The sequence below is a fragment of the Notamacropus eugenii genome, chromosome 3, assembly GCF_028372415.1.
Source record: "Notamacropus eugenii isolate mMacEug1 chromosome 3, mMacEug1.pri_v2, whole genome shotgun sequence".
NCBI classification, from domain to species: Eukaryota; Metazoa; Chordata; class Mammalia; order Diprotodontia; family Macropodidae; genus Notamacropus; species Notamacropus eugenii.
The window spans coordinates 316544604-316569390 of NC_092874.1; the positions used below are offsets into that span (position 1 = coordinate 316544604).

At 40.3% G+C, this 24787-nt stretch overlaps 1 protein-coding gene across 8 annotated transcripts in view; it reads right to left on the reverse strand.

Annotated features, from left to right (window-relative positions):
• Positions 1-5693: 5693 nt before the first annotated feature.
• FRMPD1 (FERM and PDZ domain containing 1) overlaps positions 5694-24787 on the reverse strand; it is a 224057-nt gene continuing 204963 nt past the window's right edge. For all 8 annotated transcript variants that reach the window (XM_072596761.1, XM_072596757.1, XM_072596756.1 and 5 more), the window contains 6 exons: positions 22836-22962; positions 18968-19063; positions 13654-13836; positions 12602-12746; positions 8659-9486; positions 5694-8284 (listed from right to left, as the gene is read on the reverse strand). In XM_072596761.1, coding sequence (XP_072452862.1) covers positions 5811-8284; positions 8659-9486; positions 12602-12746; positions 13654-13836; positions 18968-19063; positions 22836-22962 — 3853 coding nt within the window. In that variant the 3' untranslated portion in view covers positions 5694-5810. The remainder of the gene's footprint in view (positions 8285-8658; positions 9487-12601; positions 12747-13653; positions 13837-18967; positions 19064-22835; positions 22963-24787) is intronic.

Genomic DNA, 24787 nt, shown 5'->3' on the forward strand with positions numbered 1-24787 from the left:
TATTGAACATCTAGGCACCAGTGATCAAAAAGAACCGGTCAGTGTTATCAAATGCCAATCATGGTTGTCTAACCTCATTTTCTGCTTTTTTATAGACGGTTAATAGATGGGCACATCAGGGGAATGCTGTTGATACACTTACTTAGATTTTGGCAAAGCATTCAGTACAACTTGTGTGTATCAGAAGCATTTGGTGCACAACTCCAAGATGTCTTATGTGAAGACCAGATCTTGTTGGACGAGTAGTGATGGTCTCTGCAGTCCCTTCCAGTTCTGAGGTTCTTTGAGATTTTCAACAAGAATCTTTGAGATCGAATCTATGAGAAAGTGAGGGTAGCACATTTGTACTCATGTTGGGACCTAAATCCAGGTCTTCCTGGTTCTAAAACCAGCTCTCTATCCATACATTGTGAAACTAATATTTTATCCTGCTTAGCCTTCTTTTGGAAGTGCTAGTTATAGGGCTGAGACTAAGGCAAAAAAGGTTTATACCTGCCCAGCAGGAGTTTTTTGCTATTTGCAACCTTAATTTAAACATTTGTCTGCCCTGGTAAAAGCTCGTATGTTTTGTTTAGAGATGCCCTGTTGTTGTTTCAAAACAGCAAGTTCTTAAAAACAAGAACCTGGGTCATTCCTGAACAGCCACTGGTGATCTCTTAAAAAGGATGGAGAATAGGATATGTTCCAAAAGGCTGGAGATAATTGTCAGAAAGAGAAAGAAGGTAATATTTTAAAATTATAGGTAGGTGAGCTTGACTTTCATTGTTGGAAATAATTCCAGTATGTATTTTAAAAAGGACAGATGGTTTATGAGACCCTGAAAAGGCAAGCAGTAGTCACTAAGAGTCTCAATGACTTTATTAAGGATAGGTCATGCCAGAATGGGTTTGGGGGATTTTATAGTGTGGTGTGTGAGGTGGTGCTGGGCTTGAAGTCAGGAAGACTCATCTTTCTGAGTTCAAATCCGGCCTCAGACTCTCACTAGCTCTGTGACCTTGGGCAAGCCATTTAACCCTGTCTGCCTCAGTTGTTTCATCTGTAAAACGAACTGGAGAAGGAAATGCAAACCACTCCGGTATCTCTGCCAAGAAAACCGCAAATGGGGTTATGAAGAATCAGGCATGATTGAAACAATTAAAGTACAACAATATGCCAGACCAACTTGATATCATTTTTTGACAGCATTACTAGGTCAATAGATCAGGGAGTTCTATAAACTTAGATTTCAGTGAAGTATCTAACAAAGTTGTTTATATCATCCTTGTAGACAAAACAGAGATGAATCATTGAGCCTATATTTCTCCATTTTGTCTCTATCAATCAATTAGTAGGTGATTTGGTTTTTTTTTTTTTTGGAGGGGGGTCCTGCATTTAAAAAAAATGTTTATTTTTAGTTTTCACCATTCACTTCCATAAAATTGAGTTCCAAAGTTTCTCCCTATCTCTCCTCTCCCCTTACCCCAAAACAGCATGCAATCTCTCTTTCTCTCTCTCTCTCTATATATATCTCCATATTAAACATATTTTCACATTAATCATGTTGTAAAGAAAAATTAGAACCAATGGGAGAAATCATGAGAAAGAAGAAACCAAAAAATGAGCAAATAGTATGCTTCAATCTCCATTTAGACTCCATACATCTTTTTCTGGATGTGGATAGCATTTTACATTATGAATTATTTAGAATTGTCTTATATCCTTGCATTACTAAGAGGGATGAGTCTTATCAAAATTATTCATTGAACTATCTTGCTGTTACTATGTAAAAGCTCTTCTGATTCTGTTCTCTTCACTCAACTCAGTTCATGTGAGTCTTTCCAGGTTTTTTTAAAATCCACTTGCTCATCATTTCTTATGGAACAATGGTATTCCATTACATTCATATACCACAACTTGTTCTGCCATTTCCCAATTCTTGGCCACCACAAAAAGAGCTACTATAAATATCTCTGTACATGTAAATGATGATTATGCGTGTAGTATGTGCCAGGCCTTCTGCTAAGTGTGGGTGGTACAAAGGAAAAACAAAAATAGTCCTTGTCCCGAAGAAGTAATACTAATAATCATAATTTATAGAGAACTTTAAGATTTGCAAGATGCTTTACAAATATTTTATCCTCATAACAACCCTGGGAGGTAGGTACTATTATTATCTTCATTTTATGAATGAGGGAACTGAGAACGAAGGAAGTCAAATGTCTTCCCAGTGTCACACTAATAGTAAATTTCTGGGGTTGGTTTTGAACTCAGGTCTTCTGGACTCAAGGTCCAGCAATCCATCCATTGCACTACCTATTCCGATCTTGTTCTACAGCCAGAAAACAAAGTGATTAATGGATTGATATCAGTCAGGAAGAAGGTCATTAAGTGGCATTCCACAGGAGTCTTTTCATGGCCATATTCTGTTCAAAATATTTTACAAAAGCACAGACAGCACAATTATCTTTCAGGGCTCATTTCTACGATTATCAGATTTGTAGAGAACACAAAGCTAAGGGGTATGCCTAATAATTGGGAGCCCAAAATACATTGAGGGGTTTGAATGATGGGTCAAATCTAATAAGATAAAATTTCATTAAAAGATCAGTTGACTGGAGGATGAGGGAGGCTTCATTAGATAACAGGTCATAAGAATGGAATTGTAGAGAAGTTACAGAGTGTGGCACAACAGACAAAGCATTTGAGATAAGATTTGAAACCTTGTCTCCTGATTCTGACACTCACTAGCTGTTAGAAGAGGCAAATTCCTCATCCTCTCAAAACCTCAGTTTCCTTATAGGTAAATCCCCCAGCGTTGTGAAGAAAACATTTTGTAAGCCAAAGCGCTACGGAAATTGAGTTATCATTATGGCAGTCAAATAAATATCCAGAATCCAGGATGAGGGGAAATTATGGTTTTGCTCTTTAAATCGCATCTGGAGTCTTACATTCAGTTTTAGTACCACATTTTAATAAGCACATTGCCAGATAGAGGTTCATACAAAGGATGGGGACTTGAAAGCATATCATGTGAGGATCAGCTGAAGGAACTGGTAATATTTAGCTCTGAAAAAGAGGTCATGTAGGCAAGACATCTATGAGAATTTAAATGCAATCAAAATGCTATTTTCACTTTTTTTAAAAAGTTTTTTCCTGTTGTTCTGTTTCTTATTTCACAACATGACTAAATTGGAAATATAGTACGTGATCGCATCTTAGGGAGGAAGGAGGGAGAGAAATTTGGAACTCAAAATCTTATAAAAATGAATGTTAAAAAAGTATCTTCATATATAATTGGAAAAATAAAACACTATTTAAAAAATTTTAAAGAGAAGCCAGATTAGATCTGTTTTGCTGTTTGGCTCTAGAAAGTAGAACTGGGACCAGTGGGGAGAAGCTGCATAGTCAAAATTTAAGATGGATAAATGAAAAAGTATCCTAACAACTCTAAAAACATTAGGAACTTCTTTGAAAGACAGTGAATTCCCTGTTTCTAGTCATCTCTAAGCATAGTCTCTATGGCCACTTGCAGGGGATGTTGGAGAGTAGATTTCTGATTCAGGTTATGATTTGGATTAGGTACCCTCTGAAATCCTGTTATCACATAGCTAAATGTGCTGTGGACTGGGGCCTTTTGAGATCTCACAATGGCATACCTATCTAGTCCACTGCATCTACAACCCTCATTCATCTAAGAACAGATAAGAATGAATCAAAGAGACGGCTGCAGCAGAAGATCCTTGCTGCCACCACCACTATCTCTCCACCTGGAAGCTTTCAGCAGTCCTGAGAGAGAGAAAGAGAGAGAGAGAGAGAGAGGGAGAGAGAGAGGGAGGAAGGGAGAGGGAGAAGAAGAGGGAGAGAGAGAGGGAGAGAGGGAGAGAGAAGGGAAGACTCCTTTGACCAGTTATTGCACCTTCCCTTCTGGCTCGCAGCCAATCAAAAGGCTTTTTCATCATCATTGGTAAGTGGTCAGGAAAAAGTAATAGAATACTTGCACATGCTCTGAAACCCACATGAGTGGCTGCATCAACCAGAGCCTGTTGCAGACGCTCATAAGAACCCGGCTGTCATTGACCAGTTCCCTACTATCCTAAGGACCACCTGCTGCCTGAGAGCAGTACGTGTCAGTGGTAGAAAAAGCATGACAGAATGGGGAAAAATAGCTTGTGTTTAGAGTTTCAACATGCAAAATTATAAAAGTCACACTCATTTACCAGCTTCACCTTTATGAATAATTCCGCTGCTTTTACTAAGTTATGAGTAGGTAAGGCTATAAGAGTCAGTGTGGTAGACTAGTATACAGAAAGGCCTGGATAGAGGATGGATAGAGACAACTAGGGGACCTTAGTGGTTCATAGAGTACAAACTTAGTTACTTTACAGGTGAGGACACTGAGACCCAGAAAGGCTAAATATTTTGCACAAGGTAACACAGGTAGTAAGCAGCAGAACTAAGATTTGAGCCTTAATTCCTAATCTAGCACTCTTTCTACTTTACCAAAATTGCATCTCTTATATACACTAGCTCTGTGACCATGGCCAAATTATTTAACTCTGGAGTGCCCTAGAACTCTATAAGTTATAGAGGAGGCACTGGTTTGCGTTGGTGGAAGGAGTTTCCAGATCAAGCATTCCTTATACCAGAGAAGTCAGGGCCAGACCAAAGAAACAAACAAATCCAAAAACTGGTTCATGTCTGATCTCTAGTTATCTGGATCTATGGAGGTATTGTCTTTACGAGTACGGCATATTGATGAGCTCACAGGCCTAAATCCAAAGGTTGGGTTCTTCCTTGAGCTCTATTAAATTCTAGTTGGTCCAAGTGAAATCTTTGAAGGTTTCTCCAAGGTCCTTTTTCTTGGATCCCTTTCAGGGTTAAATGCTGCTGTCTCTGTGCTTTCTCCCTGCATTCCCTTCTATTTTTTGGAGCAAATATGTGACTTTTAAATCTGTATTGTTGTTACTTCTGCTGGGCAGGCTCCTTCAACAGAGATGAAGGTGTTGGTAATTGTAACAACTAGAAAGTTAATGAAGAATGAGATACCAGTTTGTTGAAAATAAAAGGAAAAATGTTTAATCACCATGCGTACCTTTAAAAATTACTGTTCTGTTCACAGTCTGTGCTAAGGGTGAAAGAATCATGCTGCAGGCTAAAGGGGCCTCTTGAGTCTTCTGAGCTCATCCTGTGAGCAGGTACAGCAATTTACCTAAATGCTTTCTCTCCTTTCTAATAGTCAATATATACTTACAGGTGAGGTTATTTTGGGGGAGAGATAATGCAAATAATATGGTACTTAGCTTTAGATTAAACAAAGGCAGATTTCAATATGTGCCTTTTTAAAAGGAATGGACTTTTTAAAATTTTTAAAGAAATGATTCTATATATAAGATCATAATATTTTTAGACTTAGCACCTCAGAGGTCACCTAGTCCAGCCTTCTTATTTTATAGATGAGAAAACTGAGGCACAGAGATGGTAAATGACTTTGTCTGAAATTTGTTTTAATTTTTTGGAACAGTCTAGTATTCATCTGGAAAATGTCTCCCTCTTCAACTCTCCCATTCCCATATCCTATCTGCCTCCCTCCAAACATGAAAAATACTACATCATGGAAATCAGGTCAAATATCTCTGTCTTCCCCTACTCCATCCCCAACAAAAGGCAGTTGTCTTGTGAACCACACCTTATTACACATATGATTCAGACTACCATTAAACATGAAGGCATTTATTTTTGATAACTCTCTAAACAGTAAATGCTTGTGGGTTGTGTCTCAGGGACATTCCCACATAGGTGGGTGAGGAGTCACTGGACTAGTGGGATGAGGTTCATAGGGCCATGGATGCCCGGAACTTCTGGGTGAGACAGAATACAGCTGCTGTGAGGGCTGTGCATTGGCGTGCTAATAGTTTCACACTTAAATCTCGGTAGCCTCTCTCACAGGTCAGCTTGGCCGCCTGCACAAACTGATAGTAGGCACAAACAACGTCTTTGAGGTTCACCATTACATCTCTGTGTGTCCTCGCACAGCGGCCACAGTTTGTAAACTTCAAGCACAAGCCCATCAGTTGGATGAGGTTTCGGAAAGTCTCTTGCACTGCACTCTGCATTTCTTCAGGAGACTGATCGATTTTAATCACATGCTGACAGCTAGACATGAGCTTCTGGGATCCTGTACAAAGACAATTCCTGTTTTCAGAAAAGTACCAAGCACATTTGTCTTGGGGGTGTTTGTTCCCATTTCCCCCAAACTGTTCTAAAATACCCTGTAATTCCACCACATGATCGAGGAGCTGGCAAAAGCCATCTGGGGATTTACACAGTCCAGCTTTCAGCTGCTTTCCAACTTTGGTGTAATACTCAGACCAGAGGCAGTTATTCTTCAAATGGGGCTCGCCGCTGCTGCAGCTGTTGCTTCTGGTGAGCTCAGGTCTCCAATGCACAGAATACTGGCTTCCTGAGGAAGGGGGAGTTGTGAGGGGGGCTGAGCAGAGGGTCGCTTCCAAATCAGAGTTCTCATCATCGATCTCAGGGTCTGGGCCACGAAAACAAGTGGCATAGGATAATTGGCAGCTGCATTGCTCCATCCCAATTTTAGGTAAGATCACGTCTTTCATTCCTGCAAAATCCAAAGAACGATCTGACCTGTGACTTATGGAAACATTAGGATTGTTTTTATGAACAAAACATAGGAGAGGCTTCTTCGAAGAAGGAGGCACGATACTAAGGCTTTCCTTGTCCATTTCTAGAATATCAGCCCGAGCAGAGGGAAAATAGTTTGGACACTTCAGTTTCTTTAGGTTGTAATCTGTTCCCTGCCTGAAAGCATCTCCCGGATGACATGGGGTTTGCCCTTGGTTAAAATCCACAGGTAGAAGAGTGACACTTGGGGGCACCTTTTCCCTCATTTCATCATCAAGGTGTTGGGGTCCAGAACTCCCTTCACGAAACGTCTGCAAGCCTGATGGCATGGACAGGTGCCTATTGAAGGCATCAGAGTCTAAATGCTTCTCTGACAGTAATAACTCCTGCTCTTGGGGGAGGCTGGTTTGGCCTATACTAACTAGAAGGGCTGTTTCTCTGTCTTCTTCTTGCATATGCCACAGTGATGCCTGATTAGTCTTTGTTCCAAGTGTCTGCCATTTGGAGAGAGGGGCCGTTTCACCAGAAAGATCATTGCTTTCAAAAGACAGCCTCACGCTGGCTAAGGATTTTTTACTTGTATCATCAATCTGGCCTTCATCCAAATCTTTCCTGGGTTCCTCCTGAAATAAAAGGTCACTGTTCTGGTTGATGTCACAGATAGAAAAACCTGCTTTTTTGCCACCTCCAAAAGAAGGTTGCATGAGTAGTTCCCCTTCTTGGTCTTTGATAGCAGGAAAAGGTACTTTCCCTCCTGAATTTTTAACACATTTACTATTTCTGGATTGGTCCCCTGAAGAAAACAAAGGCTCTAGGCATTTCTGAATTGTTTCCTGTATTGGGTTTTCGAACAAATGCCTGAATCCTATTTCAAATTGTGGTTTTGTACTGACCCCTGGAATTCCTTGTTTCACTTCCTGTTGCTCTGAGCTGACTGTCAAACTGTCTTTGGTTCCTGGAGGCATATTACAGGAATTGGAGGGATAGTCCTGAGGCTCTGCCATTTGGTCTTTGCAAACCCTGACATTTCCATCTTGAAGCTGAAAGGTTTTTTCAGAAGAATCTGACTGGTTATTTTGTTCAAACAAACCTGAAGACAGATAATGAGGGACACTACTTGGAGTGCTGTTCATGGTCAAAGGGGCAACGCTAGAATTTTCTTTATTTTCTGGGTCAATCCGGAGGCGAACAGCTGAAATGGAAGAAACGAAGGAATCAATGACTGATTTGGTCTCCATTGTTTCAGGTTCCATTTCCATTAAATTTGAGGAGTGGTTTTTACTCTTGGCTTCCCTTGGAGGAGTCAGTAGTCTAAGGGCCTTGGTTTCAAGAAGACCCGGCTCTCCTTGCATGTCTTGTAATGATGACACAGTTGGTGAGTGAGAGGCAAAGGAAAGGTAAGGCTCCCTTTCGTAGTAGCACATCTGGTCTACACTTTCCAGGGAATATGATGGAGCCAAAGGAAAGGTAACCTGAGAGGTATAGTCAGTTTGTAAGAAAGATCTTCTTTTTCTCAGAGTCTTGGCATATTTCTTCACCCCCACTCTTCTGCTGGGCTCTCTCTTATGTGGTCTTGGAGTCAGGCCTTCCTCTGAGCTCTCTCTTTTTTTAACTTTAGACCCCAGATCACTCAATTCCTCAGTAGGGACCATGCTACGATCTAGAAATAAAGAAAGGAAGAAAATTATAAGACAAAGTTACATATCACACATGATGTACCCAAACAACGATGGTTACAATAAAGCTGCAGTCTCAGCACTACAGATAAGATTTTTGGTCATTCTCAGTAAGTATGTTTGTATGGCAGTTAGATCACTTAACTTGTTAATACCTGATCTCTAGCACTTCATTCTGCCTTCCCTAGCTAGGTAAAGTTACAGGCTCTTTAAAGGATGATTTTCTACTCCATGTACATCTTTAAAGCCCTAAGCCCTGTGGTACCATTATTAATGAGTAAATACCTCCTGGGCTCATGGCACTGTTCAACACTCCTCCAAACTCAACAATGACAGACATAGCCTGCTGTCAGCTCACCTGAGAGGGAATCTGAGGGTGTCAGCTTATCAGCTGCATCATAAAATTCATCATCTGAACTGGTGTCCTCAAAACTTGGAGAAGGATTTAAAAGGAAGGATTCTACCACTGAGGCTGAAACAGCTTTCCAGACTTTCCCCTCCTGAACCGGCTGAGATGGACCGTTCCTAGAAGAACTGCTCTCAGAGCTGTTGCTGAGGATGCTGGCAGGAGAAACGTTGGAACACAGACTATAATATTCCATGCTGCTGCTATCATATAACCTGGGGTCTGCTGTGGACGCATTCGGCTCACTCCCTGGACTTGATTTAAGGTCACTTGGATAGCTGGAGAACGCTGTCTTTTGGAGCACAGCGCTGGCTCTCTGGGACAGCTCCAGGAGGCAAAGGAAGCCGTTGGTTTCCATTCCCTCCTTGATGCCCAGGGGAGAGGGCAAAATGTTTTCATCTAAGCTTTCTTTAAAGTTGGGCGTGTGGAACTGGAAAACCTCGGGCCTGCTAGAGGAGCAGGTGTCTAAGTCATCCTCTTCCAGGGCATCCATCGAATCGCTAGAACCACTGGTTTTGCAGCCCCGGCTCTCGGTGTTGGCTGAATCCGAGCCTTCAGAGGTGTTGTCAGTGCCACTGATAACTCCGTTGCCTGTGCTCTTCTCAGCCTCGGTTGGGGCGACACTCTCATTTTTCTGCTCATTGAGCATTTCCTGTTCTTCTTCTTCACAGAGGGGTGTTATGTGGTTAAATTTCACCGGGTGCCTGTCTGAAAGGAACTCCAGGGAAGAGTCAACTTCTGATGATTCCTCGGAGTCACTGCAGGCTCTGGATTCATAACCTGTGAGAGAGAGGTACAAGGATTCTTAACCTCGTGAAGCGCTCCTCTGGCAGTCTGGCAATGTGTGCAGATCCCTTCTCACAATCACGCTTTGACATAACTGAAGGAAATACTCAGTCATGTCATGTAGAGGTTAGTGAAAACAAAAATGTAATTTTTTTCCCATACAAGTTCACGGATCCCCTAAAAGTGCTCAAGTTACCCTTTAGTAGAAAGTATAGAACAATAATGGTATTTTATAGTGCTTTTGAGATTTGCAAAATATTTTACCTGCATAAATTAATTCTCACAACAACCCTTGGAGATAAGTCCTATTATTATCTCCATTTTAGAGATGAGGAAAATGAACCTGAGAGAAGTTAAGTGCCTAGAGCTAATACATGTCTGTAACAGGATTTGAACTCACGTCTTCCTGAGCCCCAAGTCTAGTCCTCTATTCACTGTACCACCTATTTGGCAGCATCCAACTCAAGGCCAGCCTGGGTAGGTGATAAGATTGGAGGGATTCCAGATAAAGGTCCTCTGACCTCCCAAATACCTTTTCAACGGACCTTACTGAGGCCTGAAATTCCAGGAGACAAAACCTTTCATTCTACAGTAAGATATATGGCTTCAAATTAAAATTCTTTCAGGGGCAGTACTTTAAAATTAAAACTAAGGTGTAAATAATCATTATATGATCTTTTCCCAGAGGACAGTGAGAAAGTCCTCTCTCTGAGGGTAGGATAACAGGGGAAAGAGAGTGAAGGAGAGTACCCAAGATAAATTTATCTACACTATGGTTTGTCTTGGGCCAGATGTGATTTAATAAATGGAACATCAGTGCTGGAGTTAGGAAAACCTGGGCTCAAGTGTCCTGTCTGAAACAGGCCTCTGGGTGCTACAGTGGGTAAGATGCTAGACTTCGAGTTAGGAAGACAGAAGTCTGAATCCTGCCTCACACTCTTACTAGCTGCGTGACCTCTCTGAGCCTCTGTTTGCTCATCTATAAAATGGGAATAATAAGAGCACCTACCTCATGGGGTTGTTATGCAGATCAAAGGAGACAACATATGTGAAGTGCAGACCTTAAAGCACTATTTAAATGCTGGCTGTTAATTATTATTAGTTATTTAACTATTGTCAAGTTAATCTTTTAGAACCAATGAGTTGCCGATTTGTATTAATGAGGGGAGTTTCCATACTGGGGAATTACATGCACTGATGAAATCTCCAGAATTCTCCCTTTGTCCCTACTCCCAGGTCCCAGTGGTTAAATGGGAACTTTGAAGCAGATTAAGTCTTGTATGACTAACCCCAGCTGTGCTGAAAAATTGAACTCTGTTGTCTTTCCTCCCAAACCCTTTGCTCTTCTCAACTTTCCTACTTTAGTCAAGGGCATTACCATCTTTCCAGTCACCTAAGATTTGCAACTTCGGTGTCATTCTTTCCTTCTCATGCTTGGTCACCCCACATATGGAAGCAGCTGCCAAATCTTGTCATTTCTGTCTCTGCAACCTCCCCTGGTGTTCATTGCTTTCTTTCTATTCATAGGGTCACTATTCCCATCAGTCAGTCAAATCACACCAATCATTACCAATTATTACCTGGACTGTTGCAATCACCTTCTGGTTAGTCTCCCTGTTTCAGATCTCTCCATTTCAATGGGTCCTCCACTCAGCTGTTGAGTAATTTTCTTAAAGTATAGTTCTCACCATGTCAATCCCCTACTCATTCAACTCCAGTAGATGCCCATTTAGCACCTTGAAGATCAGCTATAAAGTCCTTTGTTTTTCATTTAAAGCTCTTTTCAACCTAGCCTATCCTACTTTTTCAGTCTTATTACTTCCCTCCACACACTCTATGATCCAGCCAAATTGGCCCTTTTGCTGTTCCTAGAACCTTTGTTCTGGCTCTCGTCACCTTTTTCTTGACCTCCCAATATGTATCCCTGCCTCAAGTCTCTTCTTCCCTCTACTCCACACACCTGCCAAAGTTATTTTCCTTAAGTGCAGGTCTGAGCCTGCTACTTCCCTTCTCAGTAAACTCCAATAGCTACCCATTGCCTCTAGAATAAATCATAAACCACTCTGCTTGGCCTTTAAAGTCCTTTGCAATCTGGTCTCAACCTACCTTTCCAGCTATACTAATTACTTCTTTTTGGGCATGTTAAGGTTTAACCAAACTAGCCTTCTTTCTTCCTTACACATGGATCTCAATTTCTTATCTCCATGTCTTTGCACTGGAATGCCTGTAATTCAGTTGTTTCAGTCATATCTGATTTTTTGTGACCCCCATTTGGGGTTTTCTTAGAAAAATACTAGAGTGTTTTGCTATTTCCTTCTCCAGCTCATTCTACAGATAAGGAAACAGAGAAACAAGGTGAAGTGACTTGCCTAGGGTCACATCGTTAATAAGTTTCTGAGGTCAAATTTGAACGTGAGTCTTCCTGACTTTAGACCCAGTGCTCTATCCACTGTGTCACCTTCCTGCCTGTCTGGAATGCTCTCCTTCCCCACCTGTCTGTTGGAACTCCTTGCCTACTTTCAAGATACACCTTAAGCATCCTTTCTGCAAGATACACCTCTGCATCCTTTCCTGATTCCCATAGCTGCTAGTTACAGGGACAGGGAACCTGCAGGCTTGAGGCCACGTGTGGCCCTCTAGGTCCTCAAGTGTGGTCCCCACAGCAAAATACTGCACTTAAGGACCTACAGGGGCACATGTGGCTTTGAGGCCTCAGGTTCCCTATCCCTATGCCTTTCTTACCCCACCAAGATTACCTTGCAAGTATTTTATATATGCCCATATATGTGTAGGTAGGATCCTTGAAAGTAGGAGCGATTTTGCTTTTGTCTTTCTATCATCAGCACCTCAAGCGGTGCCTGGCACACAAACGTAAGCACCAAAATGCTTCTTGGTGTTTTGGTTGAAAGGAAAACCTTCTCTTCCCTAACTTATCCTTAACAGGAGACATTTACCCTTTATAGAAGGCATATTTTGAACTCCTGGAATACAGTGCTGCCCCCTAAGCATTCAGCTGCTCATGCAGCATCTTATTTTGAATCACAACTTTCTCTGAGGCCAGAAAAACAAGCCTGTTGTTGTGATCCTTTCAAACAGCCCACCGTCTTACCTTCTTCTGCAGAAATCCGATGAACTTGTTTATTTCTCCCCCAGAGGAATATGGAGGCAGTCGAGTCAACAAACAGTCTGTAGTAGCCAGCAATGAGGCAGGCAAGGTCTTTAGCACTATTAGATTCCAGCAACAGAGTGAGAAGCTTCAAAGGTAAAACAAGATCTAATATTTATCTAAGGACAAGAACATTTTGGGAAGATAACAACAGTGTCTACACATGGCCCACATTCTAGCACTGCCATATTGGTAATGAAATGAATGACCATATAAGGGTACTTGTGGTAGAGATGGGAAGGTTTGCCCCTTTTGCCTTCCTCAGGGTAACTCCCCTTCTTTAACACAAACACTTCAAAGCAAGGCCCCCTTCCCAACACAACCACTAACCCTACGACTCCCTAACCTCTCCCTACACCATTTCCCTTGAATCACTGAATCTGAAAAGACAATGTAGTGAGAAGAGGGAGAAGGGAAAGGAATAGGTATTTACATACCACCTACTATGTGCAGGCACTGTACTAAGAGCTTATACAAATATCTCATTTGAAGTAGAAGAGAGGGGCAGAGAAGAAGTTGAGACGGGAGAGGACAGTAAAATTGTCATCCCTAGGTGCCAAAAAAAGAAGCAGGATAGATTTAGGATTTCTAAAATAGAGGCAGGATAGCATTCCAAGTTAATCTCCCAATTTCAGTTTCTACAATAACATCCTCAATCTAACCTCTAGAGCAATTGATCTGACTCTGTGTGCATATGGTATAATTTCCTGGTCCTCACATCTAGTCTTTACAACCATATGGCAATTTCCCCAATGGTTTATTTTCCCATTATAATGGTTTTATATTTTGTTTCAGGCAATGGAAACATTTCTGAACCTTCCCAGGAGGCAGTCCTCATTGTAACTAGTGGACAATGTACAGATACTTCGTCTTTTATTTTATTTCTGTACCAATTACTATTTTAATCTTAAAGCTATAATATCTCTTGCTCCATAGAAGATCGATGGGGACAAGCTTTGGAACTTTGATACACAGAATTGTCAAACTTTAGTTACCTTGACATCCTGAAGATAAATTTTGACCATGCTCACTTTCTCCGACTCTTCCATCAGTTCTACTTGGCTGATATTTGCGAACTCTGCCAGTGTGGACATAATGTTGAGTTTACTGTTAATAATCTGGCTGATTCCATACTTGGCTCCAACTAGAAGGGCAATGTATGATTCTCTATCCTGTAACTAGAGGAGAACAGGGGAATGAGGAATCAGCTTGCTCCTGTATCCATGAGATAATACATCTCATTCAGAGAGACAGAGGAAGGAAGGCAATCTACTTTTATTTAATAAAACATTCCTCATGTCTAATTGTCAAAATGGCACTTGTGCTATTTCATAGTATTTTTTTTTTTTTGCTGAGGGGAACATCATCTGGTTACTATTAATAAGAAGGCTGCCTGATTTTAGTTAACCCAAGGGGCTCTTTTAGGAACAAGGTGATGCTTGTACTTCTTTCAACTAAAAGATACCCACAGTCACCTATCTGGTCATGTTTCTATGGCACCTTTCATTCTTAAATAGTTTTAATGTATAAGGATCCTTAGTGAGTCCAGCATAAAGACCTTTTTTTTTGTCATTTTTGTTGAGTTATATCTGTCTCTGTGTCCCCAGTTGGGATTTTCTTGGCAAAAATACTGGAGTGGTTTGCTATTTCCTTCTCCAAACATTTTATAGATGAGGAAACTGAGGCAAATGAAGTTAAATGACTTGCCAAGGGTCCCACAGCTTGTAGTGTCTATGGCCATATTTGAACTCAGGAAGAGGAGTCTTTTCAACTCCAGGTCTGAGGCTCTATCCATTATGCCACCTAGCTTCCCCTAGTTATAGAGACCAAGGCAACGACAATTAAAAGAAATAGAAATGAAGGGGAGACTCAGGAATACTGGCTATTGCTAAGCAAACAGGACATAAAATATCCTTCTACATACCTGTCTCATAGTACTGAGACTGACAAAGATTTCTATGTTAATAATAATAATACCTCACATTTATATAGTGCCTACTATGTGCCAGGCATTGTGCTAAGTGCTTTACAATTATCTCATTTGATCCTGACAACAGCCCTGGGAAGTGGGTTATCCCCATTTTACAGAGGAGGGAACTGAGGCAAACAGTTTAAGTGACTTGCACAGGATCACAGAGCTAGGATCTGAGGTCAAATTTGAACTCAGGTCTTCTTGACTCCAGGTCTAACCATTGCACCACCTAGCTGTACTCTGAATCAGTACAGAATCAGCCTGGGTTGGTTTGTCCTTCTTAGCCCCTCTTCCCTCAGCTTTTGCCTTGACACTCCAAGAAACTGGAAAACATGGAGTTAATGAGAAGAAGAAAGAGATCAGGGACCAGAAAGAAGGTAAAATGTGTGTTTTGAGGGCTCTCTTTCTCCATTCTTATTACTTTTCCATCTCCTGATCTCCCTTCACTCCTCCATCCTGCCCCCCTCAAGCTAATCCCAAATCCCCCACTCAGGGTTTCCCTGCTCCCAAGCATTCCTTTCTTTTGTTCCTTTTCCTCCACTCCATCAAAAATTCAATTTTCCTTCTATCTCCTCACAGGAAGTTGGTAGAGAAAGTGGAGCCTGGTTACTTTCTTTACATCCTTCTTCCCTGTTCCATGCCTGTGATTTAATTAGATGGAGAATCAAGAAAGACTGGCTATGATGTTCTGGATTCAGGGACCCTTGGAACATCTTTTTTCCTCTCAAATTTATTAATTTATTTGTTTTCAATTTTCAATAATCACTTCCATAAATTCCAAATTTTCTTCCCCTCCCTCCCCAAGATGGCATGCAATCTTATATGGGTTCTACACACATATTCCTATTAAACACTTTTTCACATTAGTCATGTTGCAGAGAAGAATTAAAATGAATGGGAGAAATCATGAGAAAAACAAAACAACATAACAAAAAGGAAAATAGTCTGCTTTATTCTGCTTTCTGACTCTAGTTCTTCTCTGGATATGGATGGCATTTTGCATCGAGTCCTTTGGAAATGTTTTAGGTCTTTGCATCACTGTGAAGTCTATCAGAAACAGTCTTTGAGCACTGTGGCTGCTACTGTGTATAATGTTCTCCTGGCTCTACTCACTTCACTCATCATCAGTTCATAGAAGTCTTTCCTGGTTTTTCTCAAGTCTGCCTGTTTGTCATTTCTTATAGCACAATAGTATTCCATTACATTCATATACCACAACTTGTTCAGCCCACTAAATCACTTACAAGTGACCCCAGAAATGCTTGGTTTATCAATTCAAAAGTAATACTAATTGAAGTTATTTATATGAGCAGCTTCCAATTTATATCCAATTATTGTGGCAGAGAAAAATGATTATGTACAGCATTAAATGTATTAGATAAACTGTTGTATGTTTTATTTGATTACAGATGCTCTTTTCAGTAATCCATAGCTTACTCAGTGACTCACAATTTAAAGAACCAAACCAAACCAAACCATATCATGTACTGGGTTTCTATCCCTACAGGTAACCAAGCTATGATGAAATTTTACTCTGTATACTTGTCATCTGGCTTTGACTCTAGATTAAAACACACATGATAAAATGGTATTTTATAGACTATGCACAACTTGCCTGATTATTTTTTTTTTGGTTGGGGGAGAGGAAGGGCAGATGACAATGCTGAGGGGTCATAGGGAATGAGATCTGATATAGGGAACTCCTGGTAAGAAAACTCCCTCTATCAGTGCAGATTGCTACCTGTTTAATAATTTTATTATCTTAGGGAGTAGCCCAGGGATGCTGAGAAGCTAAGTAATTTGCTCAGGTTCAGAGAGCCAGGAGGTATAAAAGGCAGAAGTAGAACCCATGGATGAACTTTCTGACTCTGGTTCTTGACTGGACATCACTAACTGGAAATCATGAAAGATTAAGACTGAAATGTAGACACAGAATGTTAAGGTGGAAAAGGAACTTTTGAAATTATCTAGTCCAGGGGATTTTGGCCTGGGATCTGTGAACTTTTTTTTTTTAATGGAGGCAGTCAAGATTAAGTTACTTGCCCAAGGTCACAGAGCTAGTTAATGTCTGAAGCTGGTTTCCACTGCACCACCTACTTGCCCCTCTGTGAATTCAAAAAAGATTTTTTTATAACTGTGTTTCAATATAACTGGTTTTCTTTATAATCCTATGTGTTTTATTTTGTACATTTGAAAAAGATTATTCTGCTAAGGAGTCCCTATATTTTACCAGATTGCCAAGGGGGTCCATTACACAAAAAGGCTAACAGTCTTTGCTCTTTGTCCAGCAACCTCATTTCACAGATGAGAAAAGTTGAGTCTCTTCAAGCATGGAAACACTTGGAAAAGTAGTTTGGATATCTTTGTTCTCTGTAAACTAAATGGAAGAGAAGTAGCTTCCTCATGTGAATAAAAAGCCCAGAATAATACCAAAAAATTTCTGTAAAACCCTAAACCATACTGAAAGAGATGTGGGTCTGTCTGCTATTTCTCCTGCGATGACTTTCAAAAGTAACAGCACAACAACCCCACGACCCCAAGCAAATAGCAAGTCCTTAAAATATATAATCTCTAAGGTCCCTCTGAATGCTAACATTTTTCTCACAGTGTAAAATCACTTATGACATTATCCAAAATGTTTGTATGCAATGTTTTCACAAACAAATGAAGTTACCGTGTGATTCCAGCCATTTTACCTTTGTTTTTGTTTTCAAGAACAGAGTAAAAGAGGAAAAACAAGTATGTGTTCTGTTGGTACTGCTGGGATCCTGTAAAGTATTATTGTCTATAATGATGATCTAATTGCGTGGTTGATTCCCAGGAGCAGACTGGGCAGAGCTGGGAACGGAAATGGTACAAAAGGTTCTCATCATTTTGGTCATCAAACAGTCCGTACCTCAGGGAAGAGGCTATACCCCCGGGAATTGGAAAGAACCCTGCTGGGAGCGACTGGGCCGATCTGCCTGTATGGAAACATAAACCTTTTCTGGAACATGGCTAACGTGTACATTTGTTCTGTGTGGTTTTGTATTTGGTACAGGTTTTCTATCTCCTGCCTTCTCTATGAGTGGGGAGAGAGTGTGGAGACAGGAAGAGAATTTGTAACTGAAACTAAAATAAAATTGGATTAAAAAGTAGTGTCTACATTACCACTAAGGTGTATTCAATAAAATTTCAATTTTGTAGTTTATAAAGTGATGTTACCTATTTTTAAAAAAAAACCACTCAAGACTTCATTCACTTTTAAAATGTTACTTATTTTATATGAGATATCACTTTTAATTCTACGAGAGTACTCTCATGTCTTCAGTAAAAGTTTTCCCATTAGAAATAAACAACAAAAAACCCCCAAATACGCTCTCATCTGATACTCACAATAACCCTAAGTTTTGTTATTGTTCAGCACTTTCATTGGAGACTTTCTTGGCAAAGATAATGGAATGGTTTGCCATTTTCTTTTCCAGCTCATTTTGCAGATGAGGAAACTGAGGCATACAGGGTGAAGTGACTCATACAAGATCACTCATCTAGTGAGTTTTTGAGGCCAGATGTAAGCTCAGAAAGGTGAGCCTTCCTGACTCCAAGCCTGGCACTCTATCCACCGTATTACCTCGCTGCCCAAATAACACTGGGAGGTAACTGCGACTGCTATCCCTAATTCACAGTTGCAAAAACAGAGGCAGACAGAAGTTAAATGGTTTGTCTAGGGTCATACCGCTAATAAGTTTCTGAGACCAGATATCAGCTCTGGTCTTCCTTACTCCAGACTCAGCCCTCCATCCATTGTACTACCTAGCTACCTTTAAAAAATCTGGAAGAAGGAAGGGGGTGAGCTTGAAGAAGAAACAAATGATAAAGACTGAATAAGTATACACAGATGGCAAAGTGCACCAAGAACAAATGAGTTGTTCCTCTTTTTTTTTGCAGCATTTGTACCAGAAAAGATTATGCGCAGCATGGTGCAAAGGGAAAAGTGGAATGACAAGACTAGGGAGCTCATTTCCTAATTCTGCCACTTATAAACTTCAGTGACCTAACATGTCATTTAAATTGCCTGAGCCTCAATTTTCTTATCTGTAAAAAAATGAGGCTGAACTCGATGACTTCTGAGTCCCCTTTCAGTCTTCAACCTAGGATCCAATGAACTTTAAAATATGTCCATTTTAGTTAACAGAATGAAGTGTAATTGTTTGATAACTCAGGTCAACTTATCCATTTCTGTCTTCCACTGAACGCTTCACCCCATCGTGTCATCCAGACTAAGATATAATTATCTACACAAACTCCGTGAAATTACCTAGGCCAAATATAAATTCTGACTTCCGACGGATACATACCATTAACGTGGCGTTAAAGATTTTCCCGCCATATGTTTTCAGTTCTCCAAGAATTTGTAGATAGTTCAGACGTAGCTGTGCAGCAGATATGAGTTGCTTGAATAATAGAAGAGACAAAGATTGTTTTAAAGAGAGCAAATTGCCTCAACGCAAACAAGATCTGAAAATGCCTTGAAAAATTTATAACAGAATGCAATAAATTTGAGAAAAAAACACAAAAATAAACTCCCTGCAGACATAATGCAAGGAGGAAACTAAAAAATAGTGATGGATAAGAAGCACATAGCTAACTATTCTGCACAACCACCCTGAAAATGCAGGCATTTATTTTTATAATCAGTCAGTAAGCATTTATTAAGCACTTACTGTGTGCTAGCCACTGTGCTAGGCACTGAAGATACAAAATTGAGGAAAAGGGTCCCTGCCCTAATGGAACTTACAATCTAACGGGGGAAATTTGCAAACAAATATATACCAAGTAAGTTACATACAGAATACATGGAAGATAATTAGCTGAGGGAAGGCACTGGAATTAAGAGAGGTTGGGGAAGCCATTCCTACAGAAGGCAGAATTTGGAAAATGTACAATATATTTAAAAGAAAGAGCATTTCTTTCTTAAAAGCATTTTCCAAAAAAGATTTGTTCTTAACCTAATAAAAACATTTTTCATATAAAAAGCGTAATACAAAAAAAGATTATGCATGAAAGCATGAATCTCTATTATGTACAGCTTGGCTTTGTAAACAAGTAAATTATATATTCACCATGTTACTTTCAAAGCTGTCCTGTGTGTGAGAGAAGCATTTCTAAGCATATGCAATTGCATGTGTGTTGCTGTTCAGTCATTTTAGTCATGGACTCCCATTTGCAGTGTTCTGGCAAAGACATTGAGGTGGTTTGCCATTTTCTTCTCAATCTCATTTTACAGATGAGGAAACTGAGGCAAAAAGGGTTAAGTGACTTACCCAGGATCACACAGCTAGGAGATGTGTGGGGCCAGATTGGAACTCAGAAAGATGAGTCTTCCTGACTCTAGGCCCAGCACTTTGGGTACTCTGGTGCCACCTACCTGCACGTATACTTTCTCCCCCTCCCAACTCGACACACACACACACACACACACACACACACACACACACACACACACACACACACACACACACACAGAGTTCTGTAGGGTACACAAAAAAAGGACAGAATCATCCAACAAATGTACTTCCCCTCCTGCTCTGCCTTTTATTTTCCAGTAGCTACACCCCCTCATAATTTTGCCTACGGCAGAAATAATCAGACTCAAGCTGGCCTAAATGTAACTACAACACTCTCTAGAACAGCCTGAACCAGATTTAAATGAAAAGGGGAAATATGTAACAAAATAAATAAAACGCTATACAGCATGGATAATGTTGATTTATGGTTTTCTAAGTCAGTATGCTACCCACAGGTATCACTTTGTATTTGAGTTTGATACCATTGATCTAGGGCACTGTAAGTGTGTGGGACTCTACAGTTCAAATGGTTAACAGAAACAAGGACACTGATTCCGGGGCACATCTACTTGCATAATCACATCACAGGATTTTATCCCTGCCTATTGCCTTCTGCTGCTCAGCCTTCCAAGCCTAGCATCAGTAAGTGATTGCAATTTCTGAAGTCTTTCTTTCCCCAACCCCACTTCAGAATAAAGTCCTGTGATTTCTTCTCTTCAGAGAGGGTTATGTTTATCCAGGGGCAGCTAGGTGGTGCAGTGGGTAGAGTACCAGATCTGAAGTCAGGAAGATGAGCCTTCCTGAGTTCAAATTTGGCCTCAGACACTAGAGATCTATGACCCTGGGCACATGACTTGACCCTGTTTACCTCAATTTCCTCATCAGTAAAATGAGCTGGAGAAGGAATTGACAAACAGTCCTAGTATCTTTGCCAGGAAAACCCCCCAAAGGGGCCATTTAGAGTCGGACACAACTTAAAATGCCTAAACAACAACAAGAAAATGTTTGCTAAGGTGCTGCTCTGAACACTCGGGGCACTTTACCTATGTTCATTCATTAAAACAGTCTTGTCCAGTAAGTGGTGCCTGGTACAGCCCTTCCCTCCAGAAACCATAGACATCCTGGCATGACAGAGTTGGGAGCTTCCCTAACCCACATGTACATCACTGCAAGGTATCTGCAAGTGTCCCTGCATGGACACAGTATGCATGGTGGGACAGCGGGACCAATATTTAGGAACAGACTATGCTTTGATTATCCTTGTCTTTGTTTTTCCCTTTAATAAATGTTTCATATGTAAGAGTTAATGGCTCCCCTGTGATGATTTGTGTAAATGGGATACATGGTGGGTACTCAGGAGCTAGACTTCTTAGTTTAGTTATACACATACAAAGATTTCCCCTAGAATGCTGTCAGTGGGTTTTTAGCACGTTGGCTATGACTAGCCCCAGTTCTGGGAAACCCAAGTCTCTTCCGACTCTAGATTTCTATGATTCTATGAAATTTCCTATCTTCCTGAACATCAGACTTTATTTTTGTTTTCTTGCTTGTAATTTCTCTGCAGTACCAAAACTAGGGTTTACCAAGTCCTAGGACTTCTTTGCCCATCACCTGGATCATACTTGCTAAAGGCAGGAAATATACAAACAGGGTATCCCACCAGCCACTGGTACAAAGGAGTAGAACTTATCTGCTGGAACCCAAGACAATATGCTTGAGGAGAACCACTGAATGGAGGAAAAACCATATTCTGAGAGTCTCCCTTTCTAAATATGCATCTGAAATGGTGGGAGAAATTATAATCTTAAACTAGAGAAGACATTCCAGAGAGGGTGCACCATGAACTACCACAGGGGTCTATTTCAGCACTAACACTGTGCCTTTCCCATCGCACCTTCTTTCAATTATACAGCCTCTGAGAAAAGAATAAAAGTTAGCAGAAAGTCACAAAGGAAAAATCCTTGTCTGCAACAAGTTGCAGCACTATATATTCCACTATGCTTCCTGCTTTTATCCATCTCAAATTTGATACTTCCCAGAATGCAGGCATGTGACTGAGCTTGTTCACTAATATTTTAATAGGACAGAATGACATTTTAGCAACCCCAAGAAATGTCAGATTAGTGTGGCCTATAACAGGATGGTTCCAGGGGCCTTTTGTCTCAACTTACATCCCAAGGACTCTGACGATTTTGCTATTCTGAGAACTAAAAGGTCTGGAGGAGTTAATGTAGTCCCAGTTTAATTCTCAGATATGCCCAAGGGCTTGGCTTTACACAAGGGACATTCAAGGGTTCTCAGAAAGGTACATCAGACAATGTCTGATCTGGTAGTCTAAGCAAAGGCAACGTGTCTAAAACCTAAAGAGTTTTAGGCTATTAAAAAGTGAGTCTAATCATAATCTTATAATAAATACCGCATTTACAGAGTACTTTAAGGTTTGTAAAGCTCTTTAGGTATTTTCTTATTTGATCCTCAAAACAACCCTGTAAAGTAGACATTGTTATTTCCCTGATGAAGATGAAGAAACCGGAGCTGAGAGGTTGACATCCCCAAGGTCAAATAGCCAAACGGTGTCTGAGGCAGGATTTGAATTCAGATCCTCCTGACTCCAACTCTATTACTCTAAGCACTGTACCATCTATACATGACCATGAGCAGTTAGTTTGTGTCAGAGACAGAATTCAAGCCCAGATTTCTCAAACCCAAGTTCACTGCATGTGCTACAATAATTCTGCTAAGAGTTTTAAGTGAAGTCTGAGAAAAATTTAATTCAAAATTAAATTTGTTTAATTTTAATTAAAAATTAAAAACCAACAAACAACACTATCATGCTTATACAGCTCTCAGTGACAAATTTATCAACAATAAACTGTACCTTTTGCCTGGGCTCCAGTAAGCTCTGATTCCTCTTCATATGGAAACTAATAGCTTTTTTTATATCTTTGCCTCTCATGTTCCGGAGCAAAGTTGGAGATATAAAATTCTCTATTCCCCAGTCTTTCCTGTCAGGAGATAAAGACGATGATTTTAAAGTGCACTTTACCCTGATGAAGAGTGTAATTATATTTTATCCTCTACTTACTGTTCCCACAAGCCTATAATTAGGAGACCATTTTGGCAGTGGAGGGCCCATTTAAACCAACCTCCACAGCAATTATCAATAGCTATTCAGGAATTAAGCACCCAATGCTATTTTCTGTTGGCTAGTCCATTTTCTCTACGTTATTCGATACATCCAGTGGGTAGAGAGAATACGAACCTAACAAGGACAGAACGGGTGAGTGTGTCTGGGGTGCTGAGTTGAGAAGTAGAAGATAACTCTTACTAGAACTATCGATGTACCTTCAACTCTGGGACTCACCCTCCAGGCCTCAATTATTGTCCATCTCTATGAAGGGAATAATAGCCTGTCTCACCGTTTATTAACATGTATATATCTGAGGGTCTGGGGACCACTCACTGTTTCCTATGCCTCTCAAGTAATACACACACTACCACATATTATCCCATAAGAATGGCATTCGATGCTTCTGACCAAAAGGGAATATGGTTAGAAATAAAAGCAGGAGTGAAGCTATATAGTATATATTGTACTTTCTGGGGGTGTTTTCTCAAATCCCTTCCACCTGTGCCAACACAGCACTCAATTGCACCAACAAGTCCATATTCATTAAGTGCGTACTATGTGAGTAGTATTTTATCCATCTCAAATTTGATACTTCCCAGAATGTAGGTGTGTGATTGATCATGAAGGCTTCCTAAGACTTCTCTGTTGCCTCTCTGTGATTGCTTCCCCATTTTACTTATACATCTTGTACGTACACAGTTGTCTGTACATTGTCTCCTCCATAAGAATATAAACTCCTACTCTCAGCTCACACCATATGAACACAACTCCAAAGACTGAGGATTTTGAGTTCTAAGAACTAGAAAGGTCTAAAGGAGTTAACATAGTCCCGGTTCGCTCTTCGGATATGTCCAAAGGCTTTTTTCCTTTCTTTTTATCCCCAGTGCTTAGGGCCTAGCACACAGTAAGTGCTTAATAAATGCCTGTTTACTGCCTGATTGATGTATTTTATCTTCCCCATTAGAATTCAGTCTCTGCAAGGGGAGGATAAGTTAACAAAAAGATCTTTGTAGGTTGGAACACTTGGCCAAAACAAATACAACAGAGATAAATGTGAAGTCTTACACCTTACAAGAACAGAGGAGGAGGTATCATTTGAAAAGATCTGGGGGTCTTAGTAGACTGGTAAAGCTTAATTTGAGTTTGTGTAATGTGGCAGTTGAAAAAGTTAATGTGGCCTTTGTAATTCGATGGACAATTCAATCAATTCAGTCGTGCACAATGGCCCGGAAGCATTAGGAAGCCCCTGTCCAAATTTTCCCTTTTCTTCAATAAAGAAAGTAGTCGGTTTCTTAATTTGAGATCCATGAGTTCAAAGACTAAGGATAAAAATACCTTCTTGTGGGATAGCTTGAAAGAATTATTGCTAAGGAATTGTCATTAGGAAGTTATCTATTTCTATAGTACATTGTAGTGCCAAGACTAAAGTTGATCAGAGGCAGAAATGGAAGGAGGCTATGGAATCTTTGTCCTTTAGAGCATGGGCCAATGTGTCCATGAACTTGGATGTGGGGGAAAAAAAATAACATTTTTATTTCCTTTAACCTCTATCTGAAATTGGATATTCCCTCCAGTTTTTAAAAAACATTATTCTGAGATAGAATCCATCGGCTTCACCACGGTCCCCAAAAGGGTTAAGAAAACTTTGTTTTAATTATCAAACTTAATTATCAAGTATTACACATTGCTGACTACTTTTG